Source organism: Natator depressus, chromosome 23, assembly GCF_965152275.1.
Source record: "Natator depressus isolate rNatDep1 chromosome 23, rNatDep2.hap1, whole genome shotgun sequence".
Lineage (NCBI taxonomy): Eukaryota > Metazoa > Chordata > Testudines > Cheloniidae > Natator > Natator depressus.
In genome coordinates this window covers 6991400-7017790 of record NC_134256.1, presented here as the reverse complement: position 1 = coordinate 7017790, position 26391 = coordinate 6991400, and the positions used below count along the sequence as shown (strand labels likewise).

At 45.0% G+C, this 26391-nt stretch overlaps 1 protein-coding gene across 3 annotated transcripts; it reads right to left on the bottom strand.

Moving 5' to 3' along the window:
* LOC141976384 (uncharacterized) lies at positions 1–22498 on the bottom strand. 3 transcript variants are annotated; one of them, XM_074937363.1, is made up of 4 exons: positions 22396–22498; positions 15131–15244; positions 4246–7471; positions 1–1875 (listed from the first exon to the last, which is right to left on the bottom strand). In XM_074937363.1, the coding sequence occupies exons 2-3, from the start codon at positions 15207–15209 to the stop codon at positions 6600–6602; spliced, it is 951 nt and encodes a 316-aa protein (XP_074793464.1). In that variant the 5' UTR covers positions 15210–15244; positions 22396–22498; the 3' UTR covers positions 1–1875; positions 4246–6599. The 3 variants fall into 3 exon arrangements, with proteins under 3 accessions (XP_074793464.1, XP_074793466.1, XP_074793465.1); XM_074937365.1 differs by having other exon boundaries at positions 4246–7468; XM_074937364.1 differs by lacking the exon at positions 22396–22498 and adding an exon at positions 21575–21590.
* Positions 22499–26391: the final 3893 nt, after the last annotated feature.

Sequence of the window (26391 nt, the reverse complement as noted above, 5' to 3'; positions counted from 1 at the left end):
ATTTTTATCAATGATCTGGAAGGAAACATAAAATCATAACTAATACAATTTGATGACACAAAAATTGGGGGGATGGTAAATAATAAAGAGGACAGGTCACTAATTCAGAGTGATATGGATAGGCTGGCAAACTGGGCGCAAACAATATGTGTTTTAATGTGGTTAAGTGTAAATGTATACATCTAAGAACAAAGAATGTCAGCCATATTTACAGAGGCAGTTACTCTGAAAAAGATTTGTGAGTCAAGGCAGATAATCGGCTGAACAGAAGTTCCTAGTGCAACACTGTGGCTAAAACAATACAGGAGGTTACACTACATGATCACAATGGTCCCCTCTGGCCTTGGAATCTATTAAAATACCAGTAGCTGACTGTATATGTAGCGAGGCCTGGCATGTTGGTTTCTTCAGAGTTATTCCTATGTAACAAGCCAAAGGTACAACATCAAAGGCATGTTTTCAGATGAGATCTTGAGAGATGTTGCAGAGAGACAAGATGGCTGTTCTACCTGGCAGGTTTGGAGGTGAAGGCTGTTGCAGAGATAGAGGTGAGATTGTGAGGAAGAGCTGAGAGGAGAGACACAGTGGATGAGTTATAGCAGGGTGACTGGCACAAGACTATGGAGGAGGTGTAAGCAGAAGTCTTTTCTGGACTGGCTCTGGGATGAATGGGGATCCTGCAGGGGTGTCTGTGGATGGGTGTGTGACATTCTTTGCATTCTCTAAATACCGACACCATGAGTGAGAAGAATAACTAGTTTATTGTTCAGCTTGAATTCATAGCTGCACCATCAAGGCAATTGTTTTCTTCAAAACAACATGGCACGTCCTGCCCTAACAACCCCCACTGCCTTCAGGGGGATTGGATGGTGCAGAATCCAGGGCAGAATTTTGCTCTCGATCAATAATTCTTCAGGATCATCTCCAAATTCTCATATACCTGTTAACATTCTAAGAGTCATCTATTAAGTCTAGTATTTATATCACTATCTCGTCCTTTTTTTAAACAATGCCTTCCTGTCTCTCAATGTATACAATATACATTTCAACGTCACATACACAGAAATCAGCTACTTTGTATGTCTGCTTCTCCAAGCAGAAGAGGCAACTTGCACTTCACCCTCCAGCAAGCGTTTACCTCCTTATACAATTATTTCTGTAAAGACTTATGACATTTTTAATTCGTAGTGGTTTAAGAGCTTCTTAATGTATTATCTTCTTCAGATTAATTAACCTCTCGATTTTTCTCTATTCTGTCCCACAATGACAAGTTCTAAGGGGTCATCTGCAGGAGACTTTGTATCTGTGAGCTCAGGGCGTGTTTATTAAATCAAAGGGCAGCAAACACATTATACACTTGAGAGGATTTTGGAGCTCTCTCTGCTTTTCTAATCACCTCTTTGTGGTGTAGGCACAAGGATGCACGATGTTGCCAAAGCTAAAATGATGGAAGAGTGTGTTCTTCTGAAAAATCAACAGGTTTCAGAGTAACAGCCGTGTTAGTCTGTATTCGCAAAAAGAAAAGGAGGACTTGTGGCACCTTAGAGACTAACCAATTTATTTGCTATTTATTATTTATTATGCTCAAATAAATTGGTTAGTCTCTAAGGTGCCACAAGTCCTCCTTTTCTTTTTGAAAAATCAACGTAACTTTGTTTAATTTTCTGGTTCTCATTCATCTTATTCTCTCTTCATTCTGAGTCTTGTTTAGCTTTTTTCTTGCTGGGAAGGTTAATTTTCATTCCTCTTCTCAACAATTGAGTTGGTGACTCTCCCTCGTCTACTAATGCATGCATGGAGCTGATCCAAAGGATTTGTAGCTTCTTCATCCACTTCTTCACCATCTGTACTAAGCTCTTGTTTAGCCCATTTGATCTAAAATGGTTAGAAGTTGAAATCATATGCTTAAAATCTACACCAACTGAAAGCTGCTTAATTTCTGTGGGGGGAACATTCTATTCTAATAGCACTGAACACTTTGGCCCACATTATTAAAGGTATTTTGCTATTGCTCTGCCCACTGTTGCAAAGTGTAGAACTATATTCACAAAGGGATACAGGTTCATAAATCCAACATTTTAGGCATCTCAGACATTCAAAAAATCACCACTCAGTTGCTACCTAAGCCTAAGTCCCCACTAAGCACCCAGTTTCTACCAGTTTTAAATGCTTGCTCTGCCTGATTTGGAGGAAGGGCTTAAAGCCAGGTTTCCCATCTTACTGGAAAATGCCCTAACCACCAAGCTATTCTGGGTTGGAGCCCTCTCCTGTTGGAGTGTCTCCAGTTTGTATATTTACCAGAGCAGGGACTTGAACCTGCTGCTTCTACATCCTAGGCAAGTGTGCTAATCATCAGGCTATTCAGCCTCTCTCGCATGTCCTTTGGCCCCAGGAATATTTATTTAATACCAAATGGAACAGGTTCAACAGAAGAGCCAGAAAGAGCCACCCCAGAATACCCAATAGCCTGGTGGTATGGGCGCTCACTTGGGAGATGAGAGACCTTGATTCAAATCTCTGCTCCAAATCAGGCAAGGGTTTGAAAACAGGTCTCCCACCTCCCAAGCAAGTGCCAGAACTAGAGCCCTGCAAATCCACAGGTATCCGCTTTATATCCGTGGACCATTTCTGCAGATAGCAGTGTGGCTGGGGACACAAATTTTGTATCTGCACAGGGCTCTGATGGTAAGAGCCACACCCAGGGCAGGTGGAGCATCCACCGCAGCTCCCCACAGTGAGAATCTCTCCCACCTGTTGGTCAGATCCTTAAGGCCCAGATCAATGGGAGTACCTTTGTGGAGCTGGGTCCTAACCCCTGCCCTTTCCTGTGCATTTCACTCCTGGCTGGCTATGGTGGCTCCCTGCTCAGCTTGCTGGCTTCTGAGAATCCCTTTATCAGGCACCTAACTCTCCCCATACAATGCTTAGGGAGCCTGGATGCATAACTTAGGGCTGTGAATTCCACTGGGTGGAAGGGCACTGGGGAAATAGGTGTTGAAACACCTAAGTCCCCTTTGTGAATCTACCCCAAGTGACTTAGATGGCTAATTCACACTCTCAAAAGTGACAAAACACTTAAGACCCAGATCCTAACTCCTATTGAAATCAATGTCTTTCAATGATTTAGGCTGCTAAGTCACTTTTGAAAATGGGATTTAGCCATCTAAATCACTTAAACCCAGATTTTTAAAGATAGTTAGGTGCTTAACTCCCAGTGGAAGTTAGACACCCTAACTACCCTTAGAAATCTGGGCCTTAGGCCTTGCAATGCTGAATGGAACACTGCCTAAATACCTTTAAAAATCTGGGTTTTTAATCTGGAATTCCATGTCTTACAAAGATACTTTCAAATGTTCGCATTTCAGGGTGCAAAGAGCAATAATCAGTAATGAACTTCACTTATTCTTTGCCACATGAGAATCCATGATATCCACTGGCATAGCTGGGCCTGAATCAAGCAGTTCAGATCCACATTCGAACCTCCGCAAAACTTCAGGGTATTCCAATGCAGAGTTTTGATTTGGCCCATCTCTGACCATTTGATAGCCTCTGTAGTACCAGACAGGGAATCATGGGGCTGTAGATTGTATCTCAAGTAGAACAAATAGCTTGCTCACATTTGAGAAGCCTCTGGGTTTATTTCTTTTACATATGATTCCCAAATAGCCTCCCTGTAGCATTCACTGGTAAAGCCACTGCAGTATAATAGTTTTATGCCTATGAACAATCATGCCATTCATTGCTGTACATTTATATCTGTAACCTCCATAGTCTCTTGCTGACTGCTGTGCATTACCTTTGGCCATCCTTTCATAATTGTTTTCCCTCTTTGTGGCTTTTCACTTGCTGTGCAAAGGGATCACCAAGCTTATATCTCCATCTCTCTCTTCCTCAGCTTCTTTCTCTAACGCAGCAAGTATGGATAGGGCATCAGCTGGCAACACTTCATTGCTATGACACAGCTTTTTCTCACATCTGTAGCTTTATCATCATACTTTGCACTTTTATAGAACAGGTAATATGCTATAGAGTCCTGGGTCTGTTTCAGCCTCTGCTTTCTGGTCAAAATTTCTCCTAGCACTTAAGCAATATCCCTAACAGCTCTGTTTGTATTTGTGCATCTAGTTTCTGCATCTCTGTGACCTGAAAGCATAAACTGTAAACTGTCAGCTTTCTTCCCACTATTGCAAAATCAAATTGCGAGGCACCTATTAAGATTTGTATAGGCCTTCAACTTATACAGACCTTTAATCCTGGCTCCTGTACAAGCATCTCTTTCAATTCCTTCCAGGCTTTTCTGATAACTGCAGGACCACCTAATTTTCATTTTCTAGCAGCTCGCTCAAAGCTGATGTTTTTGTAGATGATAAAGTATAATTTTAAGCCAGTCCTAAGCTGGTAGCTAAAGATCACATAGGGAGTGCAGAAAACTGCTGGAGTTCTTGCCAGGAAGAGGGAGACAGTTTGCAGCTCATTTATGGTTCCCTGGTGGCAGTGAAGTGTTGAGTCAAGACTCAAGCTTTTCTTGCCTTCCGAACTGTCTCCCTGCTGGTGACTGAGCATTTTCAAATGTAGATGGTTTAACACAGTGGTTTTTAACCAGACGTGTATCCCTGGGGGTACGCAGAGGTCTTCCGGGGGGTACGTCAACTCATCTAGATCAGTGTTTCTCAACTTGTGGGCTGCAACCCCCAGGGGGGTCGTGGGATGGGTTTAAGGGGGTTGCAAGTACAGAGCTGGCATTAGGGGATGGCAAGCAGGGCAGTTGCCTGGGGCCACGTGAAGCTAAGTCACATGCTTCAGCCCTGGGCAGCAGGGCTCAGGCTTCAGCCCCATGCCGCAGGTCTCAGCTTCAGGGGTACAGTAGCCTGGAAAGGTTGAGAACCACTGGTTTAACACACAGCTCAAAAAAATCCTTAGAGCATGTCTTCACTGCAGAGTTAGCTTGGGTCATTAACAGCTGGGCGTGAGTGACCACCCTATAAATCCACACCCACATTACAATGTTCTCACTGGTGCTTCGCTCCCCCACTTGTGTTGCTAGGACTTCTAGCGCTATATCCCATGGTTTTTTGAGCTGCAGTAAGATCAGCCACTCGGATTTTTTCCTAGTGAATTGTGGGAGAACTTGTCAGTCCTTCAGGGCACACAGTCTTCCAATGCCTTCCCATAATTCCACTATCAGCACGCGAGTGATTTAGCCCGCATCTTCATTGCAAATGGGCGGGTTACTAGCCCAAGTGAAAGAGGTACCGAGGCTCCAACCTGCAGCTGTAGCCAGGCCAGCTAGCTGGGACAGAAGGCACAGTTAACTTGTGTGAGAGGGCTGTGTGGGAGGTGAGATTAGGGGCAACACCCGGTAAGAGCGAACTCTGCAGCAAAGACAATACTCAAGAAGTTGCAGATCAGCTGACCTCAGAGGAAAGAGTTGGATTTACTTGCTCCACAAGGGCTTTGTTGTAAATGGAATCAGAGCTTTGGTCTGAAGTTCATTCTAGCAGGCTGCAAACTGAAGTGAAGCAGGTACTTTTCCAGGCCTTTTCTATGATATTGCGGGTCCACACAATTCATTTGGGCTTTAAAGAAACAATGAGCAATTCCTATCAGAAACACGTTAGGTCAAACAAGACAGAGAGATGCTCATACAACTGAATACAGCTGCATCTCTCCTGAGCTTAATTATCAGGTTTCTTTATCAACAATATGAAGAGGTACAACGTACAAAAAGGAAAAGGTTTCCTCCCCACGACCAATGAAACAGGGAACAAACTCCAGGTGTGTTAACTCTGGAAGGCTATTCTGCTTTGGTCTGGTCTGCTTTCCTTAGAGCCCTCCACACCCTAGTCACTGGCCTTAGCCCACTAAGGCAAAATAAGAGTGCTCTTTCACCAAGGAAGAGAAACTCTTGCCCTGTGTGAAGGTCATACGGACTGACATTCATCACACCCACAGAACCTCAAGGCTGGGAGGTTCATTAGCAAAACAGCCCCAGAAATGTATTTTGGCAGAGCTTGCAAACCCCACGAAAAGGGGCTTTCCCCTCGTTTTTCTCCTTTCTCACACAGAGAACCAGGTCTGGGGAACACGACAGCAATATGGGATAAGTGAGGAATTCTGGCTGGGGAGCTGACAGCTCTGCTGGTGACTCACTGATGTCACTTCACCTCCCTTTCTTTATTTTTAAAATGTCCCTATCTCTCAAACCTGTGGGAGGCCTACTTCATTAGTGTGTGTGAAGAACCAAGATCCTTAAATGCATTGAAGTGCACAGTATTATGAAATCAGGAGGGAGATGTAAGGGAAGTATTACATTCCCCAGCATGCACACGCACAAGAGGGAAAGTCGCTGAACTAAAACAAAAGGTGAACAAAGTGTGAACTTTCCCCTGTTGAGGAGCTGTGCTCGCTGTGGTTCCTACAGGAAAAGCATCTCAAAGTGCCTTGGCAGTCCCTGCTCTTTAGGATACATCCACAAACAGGAAAAGAGGAATCCTATGGCAGGCTGGAGCGGTCCAGTGCCCGGGCTCAGAAGGACAAGCTGGAACGAGCCTGACACCCAGGCTCAGAAGGACAAGCTGGAGCAGGTCCCGCAGCCAGACTCAGAAGAACAGGCTAGAGCAGGCCACCTTGTTGCAGCAGGGGCACGTATAGATCTTGTCCCCTATGTGCGTTCTCTGGTGCTGGACGAGTGTGGAGCTCCGCGTGAAGCTCTTACCGCACTTAGAGCATTTGTAGGGCTTCTCGCCTGTGTGCGTTCTCTGGTGGCTGAGGAGGGTGGAGTTGAGGCTGAAGCATTTGCCACAGTCAGGGCACTGATAGGGCCGCTCCCCCGTGTGGCTCCGCTGATGTCTGGTCAGGGTGTAGCTGCGGCTGAAGCGCTCCCAGCACTGGGTACACTGGTAGGGCTTCTCACCCGTGTGGGTTCTCTGGTGGGTGAGGAGATGCGAGTTCTGGTGGAAGCGCTTCCCGCATATGGTGCACTGGTAGGGCTTTTCGCCTGTGTGGATCCTCTGGTGCGTGATGAGGTGGGAGCTCTGGCTGAAGCTCTTCCCACACTCAGTGCATTTGTAGGGTTTCTCGCCTGTGTGGGTTCTCTGGTGCTCAATGAGGGTTGAGCTGCGACTGAAGCTCTTCCCGCACTCATTACAAATGGTCGGCTTCTCTCGCCGGTGAGTTCTCTGGTGTCTAATGAGATGAGATTTCCGGCCGAAGACCTTCCCACACTCCAGACACGCATTTGGCACCTCCCCTTTGTGGATTCTCTGCTGCTTTCCCAAAGCTCTCTCTTGGGGAGCAGACTTACCCCGTCTCTTCCCTGCAGGCTTTTGCGGCTGCTTTTCTGAGCTCTGCTGACTCTGGGAAACATTTGATTTGGATCTTCTTGATAATGTCCCATGAGGCTCCACTTTCTCAGGCCCTTCCGGCTGAGGACTGTCATCCTCTTCGCTCTCACTTGCAGTCTCATCATCTGCTAGGATAAAAAGAGAGAGTAACTGCCTGAGCTCAGGAAAAATGAACCCAGGGAAAGGGGAAATGCAAATAAATAAAACAATGCTGATAAACGTAGAAACTGGGAGCCAGGACTCTGGGCCCTTCCCAAGGGAGATAAGAGGGAAAGAGCTGTTCTTCAGCTTCCTGTCTGAAAACCCAGAGAAAAGAAATGACGGGAAAGGAGGGGCTCTTAACAGAAATCAGTCAGGTTGGTGGAATGCAGCGGTCTACCCTGAGGTCACGACAGCTGCTGGTTACACTAACGAACTAAAACAATGAATTTACTTGCGCATAAGCTTTCGTGGGCTAAAACCCACTTGGGTTTTAGCCCACGAAAACTTATGCCCAAATAAATGTTAGTCTCTAAGGTGCCCCAAGGACTCCTCGTTGTTTTTACTGATACAGACTAACACGGCTACCGCTCTGAAACCTGTCACCATGTGAGTAATGAACTAGCATATTGATCATACTGGTTCCTTAGATTCATAGCTATTAAGGTCACATGAGACCATTAGATCACCTAGTCTGACCTCCTGCATAACACAGGCCACAGAACCTCACCCAGCAATTTCTGCATCAAGCCCATATAATGAGCTATATCATATCTTTTAAAAAGATACCCAATCTTGATTTAAAGACTTCAAGTGATACAGAATCCAGCAGTTCTCTAGGTAAACTCTCCCACTGGTTAATTACCCTTACTGTTAAAATAACAGCACCATATTTCTAGTTGGAATTTGTTTAGTTTCAGCTTCCAGTCATTGGATTTTGTTATTCCTTTCGATGCTAGATTAAAGAACTGTTAACTATCAGAAACTTTGTGCTCATGTACACTCCCTTCTTGACAGTCTCTTTGATAAACTAAATAGAATGAGCTTCTTTAGCCTGTCACCATAAGGCGGATTTTCCAGACCTCGGCTCATTCTTGTAGCTCTATAATGAACCTTTTCTGATTTTTCAACATTCATTTTGAAGTGTGGACACTACAACTGGACACAGTATCCGGTAACGGTCTCACTGATGCCATATACATAGGCAACAGAACCTTCCTCCTCCTAACTGATATTCCCCTACTTACGAATACAAGGATTGCGTTCACCCTCTAAGCTACAACATTGTACTCGTAGCTCTTGTTCAATTGTCTGTCACTATTTCTAAGTCGCTGCTTTCCAGGATACAGTCCCCTAGTCTATAAGCGTGACCATGATTCTTTGATCCTCAGTGTGTGACCTTGCATTTGGCTATGTTATTTACCACTCCAACAATTTGTGTCACCAGCAAGGCTTTTATATTTTCTTCTGTTAGTATATAGGTCTGTTTGTTAGCCTGGGATAGAATTTGGGGTTTGACTTTTTGATACTCTTATATTAAAATGTGTAAAAAAGGGACAAAGGCACTGTGATGTTGCTTCTGCCTAGTCAGATGGATTTGTTAGTACAATGGGAACAGATAAGAGCAGTGAAAGTGTTACTCAAGAGCACACTTTAAGATTGCCTTGAGATAGGGGTTGAGGCAAAGTCAAGCAACCAGTCGGGAGGGGCAATGGGTCTGGAGGGGGGGAGGGGAGGTATAAAACACTAAAAGACCAGAGAAATGCCCACCCCTGACCGGAGCACAACCTCACTCCTCACCCCTCCCATGGGGTACAAAAGGGGTGGGATGAAGACCCCAGACCCAAAATGGAACATGACCATGAGTTGTAATGTGTGGGACTGTGGGTGTGCATTGCAGGTAGATTTGGGCCTGCTAAGGAAGAGGAGATGGGAATAGGGAAAATGGTGAATGGGAAATGAGAATGGGGAACAGGGACACAGGCAAGGCTCTGCGGTATCAGAGCTGGGAAGTGGGACATGGAGTAAATGCTCTGCAGTGTCAGAGCTGGGAATGGAACACTGGGAAACAGACTCTGCGGACGTGTAGAGCTATGGTCATGTTTGCTTGGAACTAACCCCAATAAACATTGGCTGCACTTTGGACTTCTGGTCTTCTGCTTTCTTTCTGCATGACAAGAACCAGGGGAGAGGTGAAGGGAAATCCCTCTAACAACTTCCACTTCATTGATAAAGATATTGAATAGTACTGGGCCAAGAACAAAGCTGTGTGGGACCCCACTAGAAACAGCTGACTGGATGATGATTTCCCATGTACATTTTGATATCTATCAATTAACCAATTTTTAATCCTTTTAATATGGGCTACAATGATTTTGTATAATGCCTTTTTTTTTTTTTAAATCACAATGTCACAGACTTGAAGGCCAGAAGGGACCATCATGACGATCCTGTTTGACCTCCTGCATATTACAGGCCACAGAACTTCGCCCACCCACTCCTTTAATAGACCCATAATCTCTGGCTAAGTTACTGAAGTCCTCAAATCATGATTTAAAGACTTTCAGAGAATCCACCATTTATTCTAGTTTAAACCAGCAAGTGACCCATGCCCCATGCTGCAGAGGAAGCCAAAAAAAACCAACCCAATCTCACCTGGGGGGAAAATTCCTTCCCGACCCCACATCTGGCAGTCAGTTGGACCCTGAGCATTTCAGCAAGAACCAACAGCCAGACACCAGGGAAAGAATTCTCTGTAGTAACTCAGAGCCCTACCCATCTAGTGTCCCTCCACCAGCCATTGGGGATATTTGCTACCAGCAGTCAAAGATGGGCCACATGGCATTGTAGGCAGTCTCCTCATACCATACCCACCATAAACTTATCAAGCTCAATCTTGAAGCCAGTTAAGTTTTTTAGCCCCACTGCTCCCCTTGGAAGGCTGTTTCAGAAGTTCTCTCCTCTGATGGTAAGACACCTTCATCTAATTTCAAGCCTAACCTTGCTGATGGCCAGTTTAGCCATTTTTTCTTGTCTCAACACTGGCACTTAATGTAAATAACTCCTCTCCCTCTCTGGTATTTATGCCTCTGATGTATTTATAGAGCGCAATCATATGTCCCCATAGCCTTTGTTTGGTTAGGCTAAACAAGCCAAGTTCTTTGAGTCTCCTCTCATAAGGTAGGTTTTCCACTTCTCTGATCATCCTAGTAGCCTTTCTCTGCACCCGTTCCAGGTTGAATTCATTTTTCTTAAATATGGGAGACCAGAACTGCACACAGCATTCCAGATGAGGTCTCACCAATGCCTTGTATAATGGTGCTAACACTTCCCTATCTACTGGAAATACTTTGCCTGATGCATCCTAGGACTGCATTAGCCTTTTTCACGGCCACATCACATTGGTGGCTCATAGTCATTCTGTGATCAACCAACAGACGCACGTCTTTCTCCTCTGTTGCTTCCAGCTGATACGTCTCCAGTTTATAGCAAAAAATTCTTGTTGTTAGTCCCTAAGGGCATGACGTTGTGATATTAAATTTAGTTCCATTTCTATTACTCAATTTTTCAAGGTCACCCAGATCTTCCTGAATGATATTCCGGTCCTCCTCTGTATTGGCAATATGTCCCAACTTATCCACTTTTCGTGCCAAGCTCATGAATGAAAATGTTAAGTAAGATTGGTCCCAAGACTGATCCCTGAGGAATTCCACTTGTAACCTCCCTCCCATCTGACAGGTCACCTTTCAGTATGAACCATTGTATTCTTTTCTTTACCCAGTTCCTTATTCACCTTTCAGTTGTCATATTAATCCCCATCTTCTCCAATTTAATTAATAACATCCGCTGTGGAACTGTATCAAATGCCTTACTGAAATCCAGGTAGATTAGATCTACTGTATTTCCTTTGTCTACAAATTCACTTATCTTCTCAAAGAAAGAAATCAGGTTGGTCGAGAATTATTTATCTTTCATAAAACCATGTTGTATTTTAGCCCAATTACTGTTTACCTTTGTCCTTAACTAGTTTCTCTTTCAAAATTTGTTCCAAGACATACATTATAGAAGTCTAAGTATATTATGACAATACAAGGGCCTTTATAAACCAAATATGTAATGTCATCAAAAAATGATAAAACTTATTTGACAAGACCTATTGTTAAGGCTGTGATGGGTTCAGTCACAGAGACCCCCTTGGGACTGTCACCTGATGTGCCGAAACTATCTCTGAGCCCATTTTCTTTGCCAGCTTGGGACTCCAGAACCCTGTCTTGTTGAGTCAGACATGCTAGCCTGCTGCAGCACAGACCCAGGGTCTGACCCACGCCCCCAAAGCTGCAGACTTAACTGAAAACAGCTCAGCAAGTACTCTTGTCTCCAGCACCCAGCTCCCAATGGGATCCAAACCCCAAATAAATCTATTTTACTCTTTTTAAAGCTTATACAGGGTAAACTCATAAAGTGTCCACCCTCAAAAAAAACACTGATAGAGAGATATGCACAGCTGTTTGCTCCCCCAGGTATTAATCACTTACTCTGGGTTAATTAATAAACAAAAGTGATTTTATTAAGTATAAAAGTAGGATTTAAGTGGTTCCAAGTAATAACAGACAGAACAAAGTAAGTTGCCAAGCAAAATAAAACAAAACACGAAAGTCTAAGCCTAATACATTAAGACACTTGACTACAGGTAAATCTCACCCTCAGAGATGTTCCAATAATCTTCTTTCACAGACTAGACTCCTTCCTAGTCTGGGCCCAATCCTTTCCCCGGTACAGTCCTTGTTAGTTCCAGTTCAGGTGGTAACTAGGGGATTTCTCATGACTGGCAGCCCTCTTTGTTCTGTTCCACCCCCTTTTATAGCTTTGGCACAAGGCGGGAATATTGTCTCTCTCAGTCCCCACCCCTCCTTTTAAATTGAAAAGCACCAGGTTTAAGATGGATTCCAGTACCAGGTGACATAGTCACATGTCCTGTGAGACCCCAACCCTCCATTCGTCCCAGCCTGACTCACAGAAACACAGGAAGGCTTGCAAGTAAACAGAGCCATTTACAACCAATTGTCCTAGTCAATGGGAGTCATCAACATTCTAAACCACCATTAATGACCCATACTTTGCATAATTACAATAGGACTTCAGAGTTATACTTCATATTTCTAGTTTTAGATACAAGAATGATACATACATACAAATAGGATGACCACACTCAGTAGATTATAAGCTCTGTAATGATATCTTACAAGAGACCTTTTGCATAAAGCATATTCCAGTTACATCATATTGACACATATAAACATATTTTTATATGGAGTGCAAAGTCACACCCTCCTCCTGAACATACTGCCGGAGTAGTCTTGGACACTGTCCATGGTGGAGGTAGTACATGTAAAACCCCTGTTTGTCTCTGGTTACACACCTTTCCAGTACCTTTAAACCCTGTGATGTCACTCCTAGGTGTTCTCGTGAAGTTTTGGGTTCCTGGTCCCTGGGTGCCTGAAAACATGTGTGTGTGTGTGTGGGGGGGGGGGGGGGGGGCGGCATTCTGGAGTGCAACGTCCCAAAGGCTACATTTTAGTCACGGGTATTTTTAGTAAAAGTCATGGATAGGTCACGGGCAGTAAACAAAAATTCACAGCCTGTGACCTGTCTATGACTTTTACTATGTATCCCTAACTAAAACTTGGGCCGGGGGACTGCGCGTGCTCGGAGGGACGGGATGGGGGTGCTGCGGGTGCTGGTGGCCCAGGACCCCTGCTGGTGCTGGGGAGGAGGCAGGCGGCGGTGTGTAGCCCAAGACCCCCACTGGTGCTGAAGGGTTTGGGGGTTGGCGGGGCTGGCAAGCTCCCTATCCAGCATGTCCCTGTAGCTTGGGGCTTTGTGTGCTGCTCCCGCCACAAACGGCAGTTCTGCAGCTCCCATTGGCCAGGAACTGCAGCCAATGGGAGCTGTGGGGCCGGTGCCTGCGGGTGCGGGCAGTGCGTGGAGCCCCCCTGGCCGCTCCGCCTAGGAACTGCAGGGACATGGCGGTGGGAGCCAGGGACCGCCACCGCTCCCCCCCGCCCCCCCAGGTAAGTGCTCACACGCACCCCAACCCACTGCCCCATCCCTGAGCCCCCTCCCACACACCCAAACTGCTACTGCTAGCCCAGCCCCTGAGCCAGCACCGGCTGTTGCCGAAGTCATGGAAAGTCATGGAATCTGTGACTTCCGTGACAGACACACAGCCTACTATCCATAAAACCATGTTATGCTACAATCCTTTAATTATTTACTGAGTCCCAGATCAGCCTTTCCATGATTTTGTTTGGGACAATGTCACACGAACTAGCCTATATAGTTCATAGATTGCAAGACAAGAAGAGACCATTGTGATCATCCAGTCTGGCCTCCTGGATAACACAGGCCAGAGAACCAGGCCAAATGATCATATCATTTAGAAAAATATCCAATCTTGATTTAAAAATTGTCATTGATGGAGAATGCATCACAACCCTCAGTAAATTGTTCCAACGGTTAATTATCCTCATTGTTTAAAATGTATGCCAATTTCCAATCTGAACTTGTCTAACTTCAACTTCCAACCATTGGATTGTGTTATTCTTTTCTCTGTTAGATTGTTCCCCATGTAGGCACTTATAGACAGTAATCAAGTTGCCCCTTAACCTACTCTTTGTTAAGCTAAACAGATTGAGCTCGGAGTCTGTCACTATAAGGCAGGTTTTCTAATCCTTTAATCGTTCTCATGGCTCTCCTCTGGACCTTCTCCAATTTATCGACATCCTTCCTGAACTGTGGACACCAGAACTAAACGCAGTATTCTAGCAGTGGTCACACCTGTGACAAATACAGAGGGAAAACAGCTTCCCTACTGCTGCTCAAAATTGTATGCATTCTAGGATCACATTAGCCCTTTTAGTCACAGCATTGCAGTGGGAGCTGATGTCCACCTGATCATCTACCACCACCACCACATCTTTTCCAGTCATTGCTTCCTGGGATAGAGTCCCCTATCCTGTAAATATGGCCTACATTCTTCATTCCTAGGTGTATACATTTGCATTTAGCTATATTAAAATCCATATTATTTTACCAAGTGATCCTATTTATTCTTTTAAAATATTGTTACATTAGCTTTTTTCCAGTCCTCTGGAACTTTCCTGGTGTACTAAGATTCGTTAAAAGTCAACATTAATGGTTCAGAGAGCTCATCACTTAATTGTTTTAATTACAAATTGTTGGTCCTGCTGGTGTAAACATGTCTAATAGTTGCTGTTTAACATCCTCCCTAGTTACTGATAGAATATAAAGTATTTCATTATCACGCTAAGCTGTGAATACATCATTCTACTCCTTTCTAAATACAGAACAGAAACATTTATTGATACTTCCACCTTTTCTGTATTATGATTGACAGTATTGCTTTCTTTATCTATTACTGGATCTATATCCTTTGTAGAATTTTGTTCCTGACAGACAGATATAAATAAATCTCATTGTCCTAGTATCCTGGCTACATATTTTTCATTGATCCCTTTAGTTTCCTTTATCATCTGCATTTCCTAACTGCAGACTAGGACTCTTTGCCAACAATTTACTCATTTTTTCTTGTATCTGTTTTTTACTGCTGCTTTCATTTCCCTTCTTTATCTGGATATGTTTATTTCACTTTTAACCCCTTCTAGCCTTAAAATCTATGAACAAGATGAAGTGAGACAGAACTATGGTGTTTGCAATAGCTTTGCTGGAATTCCAGCTTTATACTTGGCAGGGAGATGTTTTCTCAGTTGGTTTAACTTCTTCCTCACCTGGGTGGGTGTCTTTTGAGAGTTTCCTTTCCGTGAAGTCCTGGAAACTTGGGACCCATAGATCTTCCCATTTTGCCATTTGGATGAGCACAGCAGAGTCAACGATTCCACTCACTGCAAAGCAAAGAAGTCGGTTCAGTATTCCACAAATAGATTTTACCTGCTGTGGTCCATGATGTAGGCTCATCCCTTTCATGGGTGGAGGTTGATATGTATTTGCATAAATGGGAAAATGGATACAGAAACTAGGCATTGCTAAACTTGATCAGACTCAAGGTCCATCGAATCCAGTTCCCTGTCTATGCCAGTAGCCAGTAAAAGATGGGGTTTTTTGGTGTAAGAACGGTGTAAGAACCCCACAGTAGCAGATATGGGACAATCTGCCCCCACCCTTCCAATAGGTCTCACAGAATCACAGAAATGTAGGGCTGGAAGGGATCTAAAGGCTCATTTAGTTCAGCTCAGCCCCTCCCCAGCCCTCCCATGCAGGGCCAGGTATACCTAGACCATCCCTGACAAGGGTTTGTCCAGCCTGTTCTTAAAAACGAACCTTGGAAGCCTGTTCCAATACTTAACCACCCTTATAGTTAGAAAGTTTTTCCTAATATCCGACCTAAAACTTCTTTGCTGCAGCTTAAGCCAATTACTTCTTGTCCTATCTTCAGTGGACATGGAGAACAATTGATCATGATCCTCTGTATAACAGCCCTTAATATATTTGAGGACTTCTCATATTTCCACTGTCTTCTTTTCCCAAGACTAAACATGCCCAGATTTTCCCCCCCAACATTTCCTCATAGGTCAGCCTGTCTAAACCTTTTATCATTTTTGTTGCTTTCCTCTGGACTCTCTCCAATTCAAGTGTGGTGTCCAAAACTGGACACGATATTTCAGCTGAGTAGAGCAGAACAACTACCTCCAGTGTCTTACATACAGCACTCCTGTTAATACACCCCAGAATGATATTAGTGTTGTTTGCAACTGCATCACATTGTTGGCTCATGTGATGATCTCTTACAATATCCAGAACCTTTTCTGCAGTACTACCACCTAGCCAGTTATTCCCCTTTTTCGTATTTGTGCATTTGATTTTTCCTTTCTAAGTGTAGTACTTTGCACTTGTCTTTATTGAATTTCATCTTACTGATTTCAGACTCCAGTTTGTCAAGGTCATTTTGAATTCTAATCCTGTCCTTCAAAGTGCTTGCAACCCCTACCAGATTGGTGTTGCCTGAAAATTTTATAAGCATACTATCCACTCCATTCTCCAAATCGTGAATGAAAATGTTGAATAGTACCAGACCCAGGACAATGTTATCCCAGTCGGACAATGAAACGCTGATAACTAGTCTTTGAGTTTTGTCTTTCAACAAGTTGTGCACACACCTTACAGTAAATTAATCTAGACCACATTTCCCTAGTTTCCTTATGGGAATGTCATGTGGGTCTGTGTCAAAAGTCAAGCTATCTACTCTTTGCTCTTAAGCAAAGTAAGCAGTCATGGGATAAGAGGGAAGGGCCTTTCATGAATCAGTAAACAGTTAAAAGACAGGAAACAAAAGGTAGGAATAAATGGACAATTTACACAGTAGAAAGAGGTAAATAGCGGGGTCCTCCAAGGACTGGGACAAGTGCTGTTCAACATATTTATAAATGATCTGGAAACAGAGGCGAACACTGCACTGCAGACAATACAAAATAACTCAAGATAGTTAAGTCCAAAGCTGACTGCAGAGTTACAAAGGGATCTCACAAAACTGGGTAACTGGACAACAAAATGGCAGATGAAATTCAATGATGGTAAGTGCAAAGTGCTCACTGGAAAACATAATCCGAACTACAGATACAAAATGTAGCGGTCTAAACTATTTGTTAGCACTCAAGAAAAAGATCTTGGAGCCACTATGGAGTTCGTGAAAACATTAGCTCCATGTGTCGCCGCGGTCAAAAAAAGCGGACAGAATGTTAGGAACCATTAGGAAAGGGATAGATAATAAGACAGAAAATAGCCTAATGCCACTACATAAATCCATGATACGCCCACACCTGGAATCCTGCATGCAGTTCTAGTCGTCTCATCTCAAAAAAGATGTATTACAATTGGAAAAAGTTCAGAGATAGGCAACAAAAATGATATGGGGTATGGAACAGCTTCCATCTGAGGAGAGATTTAAAAGACTGTTCATCTTAGAAAAGAGGTGACTACAGGGGAATACGATAACGGTCTGTAAAATCATGAATGGTGCGGAGAAAGTGAATAAGGAAGTGTTATTTATCCCTTCACACAAAAAAAGAAGCCAATGAAATTAACAGGCAGCAGATTTTAAAAAAAACATAGAGAAGACTTCTTCACACAGTGTTCAGTCAACTGTGGAACTCATTGAAAATGGATATTGTAAAGGCCAAAAGCATAACCGAGTTCCAAAATGAATGAGATAAGTTCATGGAAGATCGGTACATCAATGGCTATTGGCCAAGATGTAAAGGACGCAACCCCATGCTCTGGGTGTCCCTAAACCAGTGATTGCCATAAACTGGGACTGGACAACAGGGGGTGGATTACTTGGTAATTGCCCTGTTCTGTTCATTCCCTCTGAAGCATCTGGCACCAGCCCCTGTCGGAAGACAGGATACTGGGGTAGATGGACCATTGATCTGACACAGTATGGCCATTCTTATGTTCCATAGGCCATAACCCCATTGAAGAAGGAAATTAGTTTGTTTTGGCATGATTTGTTATTGACAAATCCATGTTGGCTATTACTTGTTACCCTATTTTCCTCTAGGTGTTTACAAATTGTTTAATAATGTATTCCTGTATCTTCCCAGGTATCAAAGTTAGACTGACTGGTCTATAAATCCTCACGTCCTATTTGTTCCCCCTTTTAAAGATGGACACAAACATAATGCCTTTCTCCAGTCTTCTGGGACCTCACCCCTTCTCCACAAGCTCTTGAAGAGAATCACTAATGGTTCTCTAAGATTGATTCATCTAGTTCAGGGGGTGGCCAACCTGAGCCTGAAAAGGAGCCAGAATTTACCATTGTACATTGCCAAAGAGCCACAGTAATCATCCATAGGCTTGATCCTAAGGGTACATGATCCATCCCATCATCCATCGGCTTATGGTACATTTCATCAGTCCCTGCCAACCTGAATACATCTAACTTATCTAAATGTTCTTTAACATGTTCTTTCCCTATTGTAGTACTTGTGGCACCTTAGAGACTAACCAATTTATTTGAGCATAAGCTTTCGTGAGCTACAGCTCACTTCATCGGATGCATTGGTTAGTCTCTAAGGTGCCACAAGTACTCCTTTTCTTTTTGCGAATACAGACTAACATGGCTGTTACTCTGAAACCTTTCCCTATTGTGACTTGTGTACCTTCCCCCCTTGTTGTTAAAATTGTGTTGAACATCATAAGGCAACTTTCTACAATATCTTTGGGAGACCAAATTGTATTAAGTGTTGTGGCAGGTTGCCACAGTCAATGAGGCCTACAAAATAATGGGCTTAGAACAATTCTATAAACTCTGCTATCCTGACCTAAAACCAGGGTTCGCGGACAAAGATCATAGAGATAAAACTGTTGTTGGGAAATTGGCAGGCCATTATGTGGAGAGTCAGCCTGGGTTTGATAGAAAACCTAACAATGAAGGAATGGGATCAGATCACAGGGACTGAGCGCGAGCAGAGGCCCACATGTGGCAGCAGGGAAGCCCTGGGATGGGTGGGACAAAACAGTGTCTCATCGGTGATCAGCCATGTCACTTTGCATGGGACTGCCTGCTCCGCCCAGTGCAATGCTCAAAAAGCCAGCTGCAACCCCAGCCTCACAGAGTTAACTGGGTGACAATCTCCAGAGGGAGGGAGTCACATAGTACACTGATGGCATACAATGTTCATGCTGAGCCAATCACACCTCAAACTACTGCCCATATGTCATGCTGCACCCTCTTAGGTGCAGACCTATTGGACCCTCAGTGGGATGGAAGGTGGCAGTCAATGGGGAGACATTCATTGAATGGAGAGATACCAGGACCAGGAGAGATACCAAGAGAGATAGTTAAGCTCCATGTCCTGAAACCCCATCAAATGCTCTCAGGGTGTGAAACATGGCTAAAAACTCCTGGTATAAAAGCCTTCCCTCAACCTACACCACAGGTTTCTATACAGACTCAGGAAGGCTTGGGGCACAAGGGGTAAGTGTACTGTCGGATATTCCATATTCTTTGCTTTGGGGAATAATATGGCTCTAAAAACAGAAGGGATGAACCAGACCCCCTCTGCTAACTCCAGGCCTTCAAGGGACTGTGTTATCATAGAATATCAGGGTTGAAAGGGATCTCAGGAGGTCATCTAGTCCAACCCCTTACTCAAAGCAGGACCAATCCCCAATTTTTGCCCCAGATCCCTAAATGGTCCCCTCAAGGATTGAACTCACAACCCTGGGTTTAGCAGGCCAATGGTCAAACCACTGAGCTATCCCTCCACCCCCCAATCCTAACAGGAGTAGCTGAAAAGGGTGGGAGAAGGGAAGGGTCATATCCACCCTGCCAGTATCCAAGAGGAATCAGGTTACTTTCTCAGTATATGCAAACAAATACCTGAGGAGAGGGTGGGTGAGATAGCCACCTACTCCAGGGGACAGAGTAGCAGCCGTGTTAGTCTTTATTCGCAAAAAGAAAAGGAGTACTTGTGGCACCTTAGAGACTAACCAATTTATTTGAGCATAAGCTTTCATGAGCTACAGCTCACTTCATCGGATGCAACCGATGAAGTGAGCTGTACCTCACGAAAGCTTATGCTCAAATAAATTGGTTAGTCTCTAAGGTGCCACAAGTACTCCTTTTCTTTTTACTCCAGGGGAGTGAGGAGACCTACTGAATTAAAGGGAAACCCTCTGGGTCCTGAAGCCCAGGCCAGGGAAATAACTTTTCTGACTACTCTTACCAGGGAGCCAGCGGAAGTACAGAGCATGGGGATGACAATCACTCCAGCCAAAAGTAGGGACACTGAAGCAGCTGCAGTGCACTGCTCAATCTATCCAAGGGTGGGAAATGCCCAAGTGTAAGACAGCTGCTTGGGACATGACAACAGTAGCTACAACCAGCAAAGAAGGGGAAATTCTCCCCAGAGTCTACGACTGCCTGACGATCTGTCAAAATGTAAAGGACCCTGAGCCTGCTGGAGGAAAATCTGTTGCACTCCTTGACTCAATACACAGAGATTGAAAGGCGACCCCATTGGGACGGGGGATCAATACTCCTCCCATTCCCCCATAGACGCTGAGATAAAGCCACAGGAGTCCCCGGGGTCCCAACCTCTGAGGAGGTGGCCAAAAAGGAATTTGGCTATGGGGGATGTTTCAAGACTCTCTCTTGTCCAGCCCCTCTGCTGTAAAAGCAACGTCTGGTTGAGAGCCGCTTCACAGGGAGGCAACCCTGCTTTATTTCTCTCTTTTGTCCAAAGAGTACATGGGGACTCAACCCACTGCCAGAGGAGCTGATACCTTGAGGGACAAAGGGACACCACACACCCTCCCTAAAAACCAGATGGAAGGTGGGGGTGGGAGGACCAGGTCTCAAGTTCACACCCAAAGGTTTTGGGGGAACAAGGGCAAGAGGGGGAAAGCAGGAGCTTCATCCTGTAGGTTCTAACAGGAGAAATTATATAGGATGATTGTTAAACAACTGTACAGTTTTTGAGGGATGTATGCTGACTTGCTAGCAGAATGTTTATTACATGCATAGGTGAAATATTAACTTATGAAAGGTAATGGCTTAAACTCCATTCAGGGAATAAACCTGTGGATTCCTCTAGGATGCCAGTCAAGCACCACAGTTACACCCACTTATTTAGGGAGAAGATGAAACAGACAAGGCAACTTCCTGCAATATCTATGGAAGACCATATCATATTAAGTATATAAATGGTTTATGTATTATTTGTGGGCCAGGGATTGTATACACTCCATGGTGGGGAGATGGATACCACAGCTCCTCCAGGAAGTGAAAACAGTAATAAATGATTAAGGCAAATTGCTGATGTTATAACATCTCCAGAGAGGTACCACTGGCTAGGGAAGCTCATATATTCTGATTCAAACCGGATTCTACACAGATCAACAGACAAAAAGGGGACTTCTGGATAAGTAGCCCAATAAATAGTAACTTCCCCCCCAATTTATCTAAAGAATAAATGTTCTTGCTTAGAAAGAGCTGTGTGATTGCTTTCTCTCCAAGGACTATGAAAGTTAAGACAGGCAGATGGTTTCCTGGGGACATCACAGCGTAATCTAGGGAGCTGTGCAGCCTTAAAACCCCTGGTCAAGAGAGAATAAGACATGCATGTCTGTCCAAAAGAGGTGATGTCTCAGAGCCAGAAACTTTTAAGTGGGTGCCTTGAGGGACCACAGAGAGGGAGTACAGGTGCAGTTACCTTGAAACTGACAATCTTAGTTAAGAATGTCGCAAAACATAGATTAAACTTCTCAGCCTTCTTGATGTCACCGGTTATTAGCTTTCCTTCCCTGCTACGCAGCAGACCTACATTTCCTTCACCTTTCTCTCCCTCTTAATGTATTTTTAGAAACTCCCCTTATTACCTTTGTATGTCCCTTGCTAGGCATAACTCATTTCCTGCCTTAGCCTTTCCGATTTTGTCCCTGCAGGCTTGTGCTATTCTTCCCCACATCCCCTTAGCAATCTGTCCATATGGCCACTTTTTGTGGGATTCCTTTTCGATTTTCAGCTCATTCCCATGTGCCTCATGGAGCCATACTGGCCTCCCCTTCCTGCTCCTTCCTTCTGATCCAGTCCCATTTGCCTCCTCCTCTGCCAAACCATTGCTCCTTCTCTTTACCTAAGTGGGCCGGGGGCGGAGCGCCCCGGCAGACCGAGGGGGAGAAAGGGGGGGCTCCCCAGCCAGGCCCCCGGCAGACCGAGGGGGAGAAAGGGGGGGCGCCCCGGCAGACCGGGGGGGCAGACCGAGGGGGAGGGAGGGGGGCTCCCCAGCCGGGCCCCCAGCAGACCGAGGGGGGAAAGAAGGGGCGCCCCGGCAGACCGGGGGGGGCTCCCCAGCCGGGCCCCCGGCAGACCGAGGGGGAGAAAGGGGGGGCCCCGGCAGACCGAGGGGGGGGCAGACCGAGGGGAAGGAGGGGGCCTTCTCCCCCTTTCCCCTCCCGGGGGGCTGCAGGCGCCCTTTAACGAGGGAGCCCCCGCCGTTACCGCCCCCTGGGGGCTCGCCCCGCCCCCACTCACCGCTCCGGCCGCGGGGGCTGCGCGCAGGGGGAAGGGCCGGGGGCCTCCGGGGTCCCGGAAGCGGCTTGGACGGCGGCTTCCGGTGGGGGCCGGAAGCTCCTACAGCGCGGCCCCGCCCCGGCTGCGGGGCCGGTTTTAACCCATCACGCGCCGGAGGCCCGCGGGGCGGCTCGAGCGTCCCCGGGGCCGGGGCCGGGGCCGGGGCCGGGCTGGCCCGGCCCGAGACGTGCCCGGGGGGTCGCTGCGTGTCCCCGGGGCGGGGCCGGGGCCGGGGCCGGGCTGGCCCGGCCCGAGACGTCCCAAGGGAGTTGCTTGTGTGCAGGGCTGGCTCTAGGATTTTTGCTGCCCCAAGCAAAAAAAAATTTTGGCTGCCTCTGCTTTTTTTTCTTGCCCCAACTCGGCCCCTTCCCAAGCCCTTCCCCAAATCCCCGGCCCTGCCTCCTCCCCCGGGCCTGCCACATTTCTTCTTGATGCAGCAGCAGGAATCTGATTGAGATCTCCAGGGCAACATCTGCCTCCAGACCCAGGGTGTGGCTTTAGTGCTTTCAAAAGTGTCAATAAATCAAACCTCTCCATCCCAACTCTGGGAGCTGGGAACAGACTAGTGCCAGAGAAATCGTCTTGCTGAAACTAACAGAAAGTGCATGGCGTAGCAGGGCTGGATCCATGATGTGGAGAAGAGGAAAACTAGCGGAAGGAAATTCTAGCCCTATTAAAGTCAAAGGGAAAACTGCCATAGACTTTTAATAGGGCCACAACTTCACCCCTAAAGATTTTCTACAGGGCCTGGCTGACTGTAGAGAGCTTGGGGTTGGCCTGTGGTGATGATCTGTGGTATGCTCAAGCTGTATGGCCTGTTAAAGAAGAGGCAGTTAAATAGGCCTGGTTTGCAGATCCCGTTCCCCGCTCACTGGGTATGGCTGGCAAGGGACTTGACTCATCCCGCACATACAGGAGTAAAGCATGAAGGGTTGTGAACAATTATTCTCCAACATTCTTTATTCAGACTGACAAATGACTAGCAAACAAAGAAGACATCTATGCCTTCTCCTGGGTTAGACGTACACCCTGTCTCACAGTGCACTACCCCAGCGCACATACAGCTATCAAAATAAATATTTTCTTGTATAAATTATGTAGTTTAAAAGTGTGTTTCACTATGGATTGGATACTTTACATGTATTTACAGAAATCACAAGGCTTTGCTTTATTTGCTTACTTAGTTTTGTTCTCTAAAAACAAAATTGCTATATTTCAGCTGAGACATAATCATCATATTACAGCAACGCACCCTCTTCCATCGGGTTTTAAGGCCAGAAGGGACCACTGTGATCACCGAGTCTGACCTGAATAATAACATGCCAGAGAATTCCATTCAGTAATTCCTGCAGACAGCCCAACAACTTGTGGATGAGATAGATTGTTTGGAAAAACTTGATTGCAGTCTATATGTACCCACATATGGAGAAGATATTTGATAGGAAAGGGCCTTTTAATCTAGCAGGCACAATCATAAGAAGATCCAGTGGCTGGAAGATGAAGTCAGCAATGCTCAAACAGGACGTAAGACACACATTTTGAACTATGAGCATAATTAACTATTGCAACAGTTTGCAAAGGGATGTGAGAAATTCTCCATGACTTGTGTCCTTTAAATTCACATATGGGGGTAACATTTTCAAAAGTGCCTAAGTGATTTAGTAACCTAAATCCCATTTTCAATGAGATTATGGGTAAAATTTTCAAAAGTACCCAAGTAATTTAGGATCCCACTCCCCATATATTGAAAATGGGACTTAGGTTCCTAAGTCACACAGGCACTTAGCAAAGTTTTACCAATTGTCTGCTAGATTAAGTATCTTCTCATGTAGAGGCCATGGTCAAATCACGATGTGACCTTCTTTTCAATAGGCTAAGTAGATTGAGTTCCTTTAGTCTCACTGAGATTCTTATAGCTCTTTTCTGAACCCTCTTTAATTTTTCACCATCCTTTTTAAAGTGTGGGCACAAGAACTAGACAAAGTATTCTAGGACTGCTCTCCTCATTGCTTTATACCACCTCCCTCTTCCTACTTCAAATTCCCCTGCTAATACATCCACATGTTGTGTGATCTCTTTGCCACAGGATTGCACTAGGAGGTCATGTACACAAATCTGTACATCTATGACCTAAATTTTCCATTTCCATGCTATAATATTATATTCTAATACCTGACGAGTTCTATGCAATGAAATCAAGAGAGCCTTTATTTGAATGCATGCACTCAGCGAGTTGAGACTGATCATTTAACCTTAACGTTGTATTTCCTGATTGTAACATGCTTCCTCAGCAGTGCCCTGCCACAATGGACAATGGGAAACCTGCAAAAAAAAGTTCTTTAACAGAATCACAGTTCTGTGCTCCTCCTGGGTGAGTGTAACATCCCCATAGGGGCAGCACCACTCCACAGAGGGGACAGGCTGCTGGTGCTCCTCAGATCTGTACCAGTGGAAGATAAACAGTCAAACATCCAAAGGCTGGGAAACTGATTGTTGGAACAACAGAGAAAACGAGAGTATAATAAAGTAGTAAAAGAGTAGAAAAACTTGGGGACGGAGCTTTGTGTAGCTTTAAATCAGCAAAATAACCGGCCACATGATGGCATTATAAGGCAAGAAATGAGACACTGTGGTAGGTATTCTATACAGAAGCCTGACTGAGACTTGTTTCACTCTATTCATCTAAATTCAAAGGGAGAGAGATGCAGAGATGGAGCTAATAGGTGACTATAATGTTAAAACCAGTAGAGTGCTATAATTCCATGCACCTAATGTCACACTACGACACCTCATGCCTATGGGCTGCGCAAATCACTGATGCCTGGTTACGTAACTCATGGTGGTGCGCGTGCACATACCTCCACAGCTGATCATTTGACCAGCACACTCACACCATAATTACAACACTTGGCACCTTCATACTGTACCTGCATACTAGCATCCCTTCCAATTTACCAACCTTCGTAGTCACAGACTTACTTATCACCTTTGCTATTACACACATGGATCACTGCCTCCTGCCCCATTGCAGGGACACATCTCCATACACCGTACCCAGTAAACTGATTCCCATTGACATAGTGCTCTGGCAGTGTAAAGGGTCCTTATCAGTTTCTCCCACTTTAGGCCCCTTTATACTGACAGAGCACTGTAAAGTGGCCTGAGTATACATGAGAATTCAGACAAGTTACCGCTCACTTACACACCCCACATCTGGTCAAGGGCATGTTCTGCTCAATACTTCATCCAAGAGAGCCAAACTGTGTGGGAGTGGCTAAGGGAAGGCTTCGGCTTAGTATTTACAATACTAGAGGAAACAATTGGTGTTTGTCTAGAGCCTGGTTTTGAAAAGTTGCTTCCAAATTTACATCTGCAATTTTGTGGGGGACAGGAATTGTGAGTGAAATTTTATTGCACTTAAATATTTAGGGAAAAGTTTTCAAAAATGGGCCCTGACTTTTGCTGCCACAAGTTTTGGGTGCCCAGCTTAAAACACCTGAAGTTGAACACTCAAACATCCGATGAAGTGAGCTGTAGCTCACGAAAGCTTATGCTCAAATAAATTGGTGAGTCTCTAAGGTGCCACAAGTCCTCCTTTTCTTTTTGCGAATACAGACTAACATGGCTGTTACTCTGAAATCACTCAAAAAAATTTTGGCTTTAGCTATGTGGCTGTGCGCAGGTAGTTAGAATCGCTGTGCTGAGATGAGGCCACAATTATCTGGTCCTGCAATGTCAGAGGCCAGGTTTAGACTCTCTTAAAAAGGAGGACTTAGTCTGTTATTTTGGTTCAGATGAGCACTGTATACCCTCAAATGTGAGAGCTGGCAGCATTTAAGTAGTTTTGACTTAACTACCTAGGTGAGGGTAGCTGCAAATTTAGTCAATAGAAGCACTGGACTGATTTTCACTGAATCATGCAATAGTTCATAGATGGTAACTTTTTCCTTTTTTCCT

Bases quoted from the DNA above. Each gene is read 5' to 3' on its own strand.
- LOC141976384 (XM_074937363.1), bottom strand. From the start codon at position 15,209: ATGGCAAAATGGGAAGATCTATGGGTCCCAAGTTTCCAGGACTTCACG. The intron at 7,472-15,130 runs GTGAGGAAGAAG...TTTTTATCCTAG, and splicing joins CTCAAAAGACACCCACCCAG to CAGATGATGAGACTGCAAGT.